At 30.3% G+C, this 8,305-nt stretch overlaps 1 protein-coding gene across 1 annotated transcript in view; it reads right to left on the bottom strand.

The window, feature by feature from the left end:
* The window catches only part of LOC117178537 (tyrosine-protein kinase CSK-like), a 91,025-nt gene that overhangs the window by 13,267 nt on the left and 69,453 nt on the right, over positions 1-8,305 (bottom strand). The window contains exon 8 of the mRNA XM_033369965.1: positions 7,994-8,288. Coding sequence (XP_033225856.1) covers positions 7,994-8,288 — 295 coding nt within the window. The remainder of the gene's footprint in view (positions 1-7,993; positions 8,289-8,305) is intronic.

Genomic DNA, 8,305 nt, shown 5'->3' with positions numbered 1-8,305 from the left:
TTATCATCGGCGGTCTTGGAGGTGCCAAGCTTTCACTTGCTAATAGCCTAAAAAGCATCCCTGCGTGTCAACAATATGCTAGAACACTTGCGGGAAAAATGCGAAAGGCGTTTGTCCTTGGGTCGCTCCGTGTTCTTAGGGTGCACGAGGCTTTTGCTGGATCGTCGTATTGATTCCTTTACAGACTGTAACCACCTATCTCACGGTTGTGAGACGTGGTTATGGCTGAAATTTTACCGCGATTTCGCTGGAAGCGGGTGCAATTTTTCAGATTAGCACCCGCTCCCGGCGAAATCCTGCGGTTGTCCTTATGACAAATTTTTAAATATATATATAATTTATATTTTATACGTAAAGTAACATAACCTCAAAATACACGCATTAAAGAGGCGCGCGAAGTATTCAGATCATGAGAATCGCCAGCCCAGCATCGAAATCTGAAAATATTAAAATCCCAATCTCTTCATTTTATTTCAAATCAGATAGAGATATAAATAGAACCGCCGAAGTGTTCCGACCGGCAATCGTGCACCTTCGAGTTTTCAAAGTCAGAAGAGGAGAAATGGGTTGCGCGCGCAACCCAGGCATTTATATCGTCTCCTACCATATTCACACGGACATAGAAATGTCATAGTATTAGACCACGTCTCGTTTCAAATCTGGGATCACTGCGCTTTACCTTTGATTTTAAAAGCTCTTTGTACAAATGCTGGAGAAATGCAAAGACCATGCGCGGAATGCGATTGCTATCATTCGCGTTCCGTAGGTGTGCTCAAACTCTCGAGCTAAGCTCTTTTAATGAAAGAGAATTCACATTCAGAAAATTACAGTGGTGGATGTTTTGAGTCTTAATTTTAAAAGGTTTGCGTAAGAATGTGTGAAGATATAAAGAACCAGCGCGTAGCGCGAGGTAAATACATAATCGAGCGAGAGATAAATATATCATCAAGCGCGGAGCGCGAGAACCAGCAGTCGTGCGCCCTAAGCGCGCTGAAACTCGCGACTCGCGCGCGCAGCGCGCCATTATAATGTACCCGCGTAGCGAGCAGATTTTGTTTAATTCAGCTAAATCTAAGGATGTTATTATTACTCGTATAGAAAGGACTTTCATCTTAAATATCGAACAACTTCATGCTTGAGGAATTTAGCATCCATATGCTCTACTTTTCTAGTAATCTTAACATGCCCATGCTCCACTATGTATTCTTATTAAGGTACGAATTGTTCAAAATAAAAAGTTATATTCTGAGCAACCGCTGATATCTTTAGCATGCGCAATAGAGATTCTTGTGTATTTTTTAATTGACACATGGCCTTACATATCCTAAAAATATACAGGAATAACTACTGCGCATGCCAGAGGTATCTGCGTTCTGCCACCACTGACTGGGAATCTCTTTCTCTCTCTCTCTCTCTCTCTCTCTCTCTCTCTCGCACAGCAACGTGATTGGTCTTTTCAATTTTTCTCCATGAGTAGCTATTTACTTGCGTAAACTATCTAACCTTCATTTAGAGGAGAGCGGTAAACAGCCAATTAGATCGCTGCGAGAGATAGATAGCTTATCCCACTAATTCACAGTCTGTCTCTTTTATTTTGCCAATAACTCTGCCATTGCCTGATTCCCTCCAGTTAAATATGCGCAGATTTCTAATAAGGTTAAATATGTGCTAAGATTTCTAATACAGTGAAAATCTTCAATGACCCTCCCTTCTATAGCATTTCCGAGAATTGACGCAACACCGCTATAGTTAGTTAGTTGCCACCCACCGTCAGCCCCGAAGTCGGCGTTACAGAAGAGTTTCACTGTATTAAGTATTTCAAGTTATGACGTCAGCTGGCAAGATTTCTATACAATAAAGGCCAAGCAATAATACAAACCCCAAAGGATAAAAATTAATTTAGTTAATAACTTGGGAAAATTTATTTATCACAGTTACAAAAAAATATCAATATTTATTTTTCACAGTTACAAAAAAATATCAATGCACTTATCGTCAAAAAGTTGAAAATTCTTCTCTTGGCTGAAAAATGTAAATGTGTTGTTGAAAATAATTTTTTGTCAAAAATTCAGCTATTAGATAAAATTGATACTAATTCGTTTAAAATTCTTTTTTTTTTCTTGAAAATTCTTCTCTTTGATGAAAAATGTAAATGTGTTGTTGAAAAGTCAATTACTGAGTTAAAAGTTGTTTTAATTGAATAAAACCTCTTTTTTTCTTGCAAATTCATCATTCCAGTTAACATCCTTCTCTATAGTGATTTTTAAACTCATTATTTTTAAATTCATTATTTGATGCAAAATCCTGTTATAAAAAACAAGAATCCAACGACCAAATTTGGACCACAATGAATAAACGAAAACCAAAAAAACCCTATTGTAATAAAAAAAAAACCCCCAAAACAAAAAACCAAAGAAAAAACAACAAAAAAATAAAATAAAATTTTCGGAAAAAAATAAAAAAGAGGAAAGAAAAAGCTGGGAATTTCAAAAAAGTATCATTCAAAAAAGGGTTCCGGATGACCTTGTCATGATTTCTTTGGATGTTATTCCAATGTTTCCGAGTATACCCCTTGAATTAGTTAAAAAGGCAATTTTAAATAGATGGACTAATATAAAAACCCGTACTCGTTTATGTCTAAAAGATTTTATTGAAGGGATATTTTTTATTATGGAGTCAACTTATTTTAAATTTAATGGATCTTTCTATAGGCAGAAGTCTGGTACTCCCATAGGTTCAGTCATTTCCCCGATTTTAGCAGAACTAGCGATGGAGGATATAGAGGTTTTTGTTTTTGGAAAATTAGATTTTTTTGCCATTTTATTTTCGGTTTGTCGACGATACGTTATTATGTGTTCCTCTGGAAAAGTTACAGATTGTCATTGATACTTTTAAGAGTTTTCATCCAAAACTTCAATTCACTCATGAAATAGAACAGGATTATAAAATCAGTTTTTTGGACATAGTAATAATTAAGGGTTGGAATGGTAATATTATTACCAATTGGTACAGAAAAAGTACATATTCAGGTAGAATTTTAAATTTCCTTTCTGCTCATCCCTTTCAAAACAAAATTGCAGTAATTAAAAACTTAGTTGACAGAGCTTTAGGTTTGTCCCATTGTTCATTTCACAAAAGAAATTTGAATATTGTTAGGAATATCCTTTTTCTGAATCATTATCCAAAGGAGTTAATTGAGAAACATATTGCAATTAGAGTTCAAACAAATCAAAAACAAAGACATTAATAATTTGCTTGTAGATAATCAGAAAGAGTTAAAGGAATATAGTTCGTTTAATACTTTTGTTCTTCCATTTTTTGGTCAAATTTCTAAAACTATTGAACTCATGTTAAAAAAATTTACAATTCATACTATTTTCCGCATTCCATTTAAAATGGATTCGGTAATAAATTTCTGCAAGGATCCTTTGGATAATTTTGAAAAGGGTGGTGTTGTCTATAAGATCACTTGCAGGATCTGTGGGATGAATTACGTGGGACAGACTGGCAGACTTCTTAATACTAGGATAGAGGAGCACAAAAGTGATGTTCGTTTGGGACGCTGTTATAAGAGTGTTCTTGCCAGACATACAAAGACATTTGTTGATGTTGGCCATGAGTTTGACTGGGATAATGTTCAAATTTTGCATAGTGAAAGTAATGAGAGAAAGAGGGAATTCATGGAAATGCTTTATATTAAAAAACAAAAAAAGTTATCTATTAATTTAAAAACCGATTTGGATGGGTTGAACAAAAGTTATGCTAATATGATAAATTACATATAACGTAGCTGTTTCATGAATTCTATTTTTCTTTTACTTTCCCTATTTCTGATGTAATTGTGACAGATATTTATATTGTGTTTACAACAGATTGGCCTACTGACCCTCATTCGATTCTCAGGTATCAAAGAGAGAGCACCTGTTCGTGGGTGCTGTCAATTTCTACCACTTAAAATTTTCTTGCCTTGATAAGGGTACTGTACGAGTACCGAAACGTTGGTAATGCAAATTTATTTATTTATGTTTTGTATTTTCATTTTATTGTAATTTGATGGTCATAAAAATAAAAAAGAAGAAAGAAAGAAAAAGAGAAGGAAGGGAATGTGGTTGGCTGCCTTCTCATTTTTGTTTCCTCTTTTTTATTTTTTTCCGCAAATTTTATTTTATTTTTTTGTTGTTTTTTTTTGTTTTGTTTTTTCAGGTTTTTTTTAGATTACAATAGGGTTTTTTTGGTTTTCGTTTATTCGTTGTGGTCCAAATTTGGTCGTTGGATTCTTGTTTTGTATAACAGGATTTTGCATCAATTTGATTATTGGACGTTAAATGGGATTTTTAATTTGGATTTTGGTCTAATTTAAATTTCGTAAATTTTCATTATTTGAGTTGAAAATTCTTCTCTTTGAAGAAAAATGTAAATGTGTTGTTGAAAATTCAACTACTTAGTTAAAAGTTGTTCTAATTCGTTAAAACCTCTTTTTTTTCTTGCAAATTCATTATTCCAGTTTAAATCCTTCTCTTTAGTAAATAATGTAAATGTTTTGTTGAAAATTCTTCTTTTTTCTTTTAAATTTATTATTTGAGTTGAAAATTCTTCATTTGGCTGAAAAATGTAAATGTGTTGTTGAAAATTATTTTTTTGTTAAAAATTCAACTACTTAAATAAAATTCATACTAATTCGTTTAAAATTCTTTTTTTTTCTTGAAAATTCTTCTCTTTGATGAAAAATGTAAATGTTTTGTTGAAAAGTCAATTACTGAGTTAAAAGTTGTTCTAATTCGTTAAAACCTATTTTTTTCTTGCAAATTCATCATTCCAGTTAACATCCTTTTCTATAGTGAAGAATGTAAATGTTTTGTTGAAAATTCTTCTTTTTTTTAACTTCATTATTTGAGTTGAAAATTCTTCCCTTGGCTGAAAAATGTAAATGTGTTGTTGAACATTATTTTCTGGTTAAAAATTCAACAACTTAAATAAAACTGATACTAATTCGTTTAAAATTCTTTTTTATTTTAAATTCATTCTTTGAGTTGAAAATTCTTCCCTTGGCTGAAAAATGTAAATGTGTTGTTGAAAATAATTTTTTGTTAAAAATTCAACTGCTTAGATAAAATTGATAGTAATTCGTTTAAAATTCTTTTTTTTTCTTGAAAATTCTTCTCTTTGATGAAAAATGTAAATATGTTGTTGCAAATTCAACTACTTAGTTAAAAGTTGTTCTAATTCGTTAAAACCTCTTTTTTTCTTGCAAATTCATTGTTCCAGTTGAAATCTTTCTCTAAAGTAAAGAATGTAAATGTTTTGTTGAAAATTCTTCTTTTTTTCAAAATCATTATTTGAATTGAAAATTCTTCCCTTGGCTGAAAAATGTAAATGTGTTGTTGAAAATAATTTTTTGTTAAAAATTCAACTACTTAGATAAAATTGATATTAATTCGTTTAAAATTCTTTTTTTTTCTTGAAAATTCTTCTCTCTGATGAAAAATGTAAACCTGTTGTTGAAAATTCAACTACTTAGTTAAAAGTTGTTTTAATTAGTTAAAACCTCTTTTTTTCTTGAAAATTAATTATTCCAGTTAAAATCCTTCTCTATAGTGAAGAATGTAAATGTTTTCTTGAAAATTCTTCTTTTTTTAAATTAATTATTTGAGTTGAAAATTCTTCTCTTGGCTAAAAAATGACAATGTGTTGTTGAAAATTATTTTTTGGTGAAAAATTCAACTACTTACATAAAATTGATAGTAATTCGTTGAAAATTTTTTTTTTCTTCAAAATTTTTCTCTTTGATGAAAAATGTAAATGTGTTGTTGAAAATTCAACTTCTTAGTTAAAAGTTGTTCTAATTAATTAAAACCTCTTTTTTTCTTGCGAATATTACATATGAGAGCACCATTTCGTAAGTATCTTTGAATGTTTAAAAGTATAAAAAAGAATGATTCTAATATATCCCTTTGTTGTATGCCAGCATAAATAAAACGGGTACAAAAAATTCCATTTGGAGAAAAAGTAGATCAGACTTGAATAATTAACCATTTTTTTTAAATTGGCAATTATAAGCGATGCAAGAACGTATCCTGATTAATTTTTTCAATTACAACAAATATATCGTGAAAAAAGATGAATAAATTTTGCGTTAACAGTTTTTATAAATCCAATACAAATTTGTCTAACGTATCATCAGGCCAGCCATATTCTCGAATCCATATATAATTTTTCAACCTATAATATTAATTTTAATTATTTTTAGATTTTGAAATCACTTTCGATTCATTTAAACATTTTCCTTATTTCGATCTCTATATTTTACAATATAATAATAATAATAACTAAATAATGAATAAATGCTATTTCCTAATGTTTTAAAAACGTTGAAAGTTTAAAAAAAAATTGTAGAAAGACAATGATTTAATTGAGTAATATTTAAGATATTCTCGATCCAACTTTTTCTATTGAAATTGCTGATTCCTTATTGTGTAGAAAAATGATTATCATTTTTTTTTTAAATTAAGCTAGAATACGTTCTTTAACTTGATGTTTGAAATTTTGGCGTGCTATTCACGTATTTCAAGAATTTATTTGTTACACAAGTGCCTGTTGCTCTAATTCGTTAACAAAATTGTTTTTCTTTTCTTTAAAATTCTTCTCTTTTGTGAAAAATGTAAGTGTTTTATTGAAAATTCTTCTTTTTTGTTGAAAAATCCAACTACTTACTTAAAAGTTTTACTAAATCATTAAAAACTCTTTTTTTTTCTTGCAAATTCATTATTGAAGTTGAAAATTCCTCTATTTGGTGAAAAATGTAATGGTTTTCCTCCAAATTCTTCTTTTTTTCTGAAAATTCATCATTTGAGTTGAAAGTTCTCTTTGACGAAAAATTTAAATGTTTAGTTTTAAATTCGTTTTTGGTTGAAAATTCTACTACTTAGTTCAAAGTTGTACCAATTCGTATAAATTCTTTTTTTTCTGAAAATTCTTCTCTTTGGTGAAAATTGTCATTGTTTTGTTGAAAATTCGTATTTTTTTATTCACAATGTGAATTTCATTGAAAATTCCCCATCTTTAGCAGATGCAACTATTTCGTCAAAAATTCGTCTCTTCTGAAAAAACTGTCTTCAGTCATTCAAGAAATGCAATTGTTAAAAAAAAATCATTTTTTTGGTTCAAGATTCAACCATTTTGTCGAAAATTTCTCTCTTTTTGGGTGAATTCAACTGTTTTTGATTTCGAATGAAAATCAATGTGGATTACGTATAACATTTTGCATTGAGAAATTACCTTATTTGGTTAAACATTAAGCTATAAAATTAAAAATAACTATTTTGTTGAAATCTACACTAGTTAAAAATACTGCTAAAAAATTATTTTGACCATCGGGTAAAAAAATTATTCTACAAGGGTTTAAAAAAAATACACATTCTAGGTTTAAGTCTCTTTTATTTTAGGCGTTCATATAATTTTTATATCACTTTGTAGAACCCGAGTAATTGCAAAAGAGATAAAAATTCTCATTTTATATATATATACAATTTTTTACTGCTATTATTCCTTGATTGGGTATTCCAAAATTTGAAATAATTAAACGAACCAAGAAGACAAGTCCCTGCGCAAATATACAATTTCTTGAATAATTTTAATCATCAATCAATTCTCGCTTTTTACAAGGCAAATTAAAATTCATCTTCGATAACAAAAATCATCAATATAAATATCACCAAAATAAGAATTGCCAATGGAATGTTCTAAATAATCTTAAATAATTGAATATTTACAATCAATCGAACTTGAAGAAAGTTAAAATTGGCACCAAATTGGATTAAATCTATTATTTGTCACTTGCACTCGAACGCACGGGACTTCAAAAAATCGAGACAATCTTTACAAACTGAAAATTGTATTTAAATTATTAAAATGAAAGAAGACTATTAGGTTATGTAAATCTACTCGTGAGTTTAGTCTCTTTGCAATTTAGCTCAATCTCCTCCAACTCTCAAACCTATCCCTATTCCCTTGATTTTCCCGATTGTCTTGTCTCGGCCGATCGACGTCTCGTCCTCATACCTGTTTCGGCCTGACAGTGCAAAAGAATGCCTGAAAGTGCAAAAGAATGCCTGATGGTGCAAAAGAATGCCTGACAGTGCGAAAAAATGCCTGACAGTGCGAAAAAATGCCTGACAGTGCAAAAGAATGCCTGACAGTGCAAAAGAATGCCTGACAGTGCAAAAGAATGCCTGACAGTGCAAAAGAATGCCTGAAAGTGCGAAAGAATGTCTGAAAGCGCGAAAAAGTGCCTGACAGTGCGAAAAAA

The sequence above is a fragment of the Belonocnema kinseyi genome, chromosome 8, assembly GCF_010883055.1.
Source record: "Belonocnema kinseyi isolate 2016_QV_RU_SX_M_011 chromosome 8, B_treatae_v1, whole genome shotgun sequence".
In the NCBI taxonomy this organism is placed as follows: domain Eukaryota; kingdom Metazoa; phylum Arthropoda; class Insecta; order Hymenoptera; family Cynipidae; genus Belonocnema; species Belonocnema kinseyi.
Note: the sequence above shows the minus strand (reverse complement) of the source record. Positions and strands in the feature narration are given on the sequence as shown.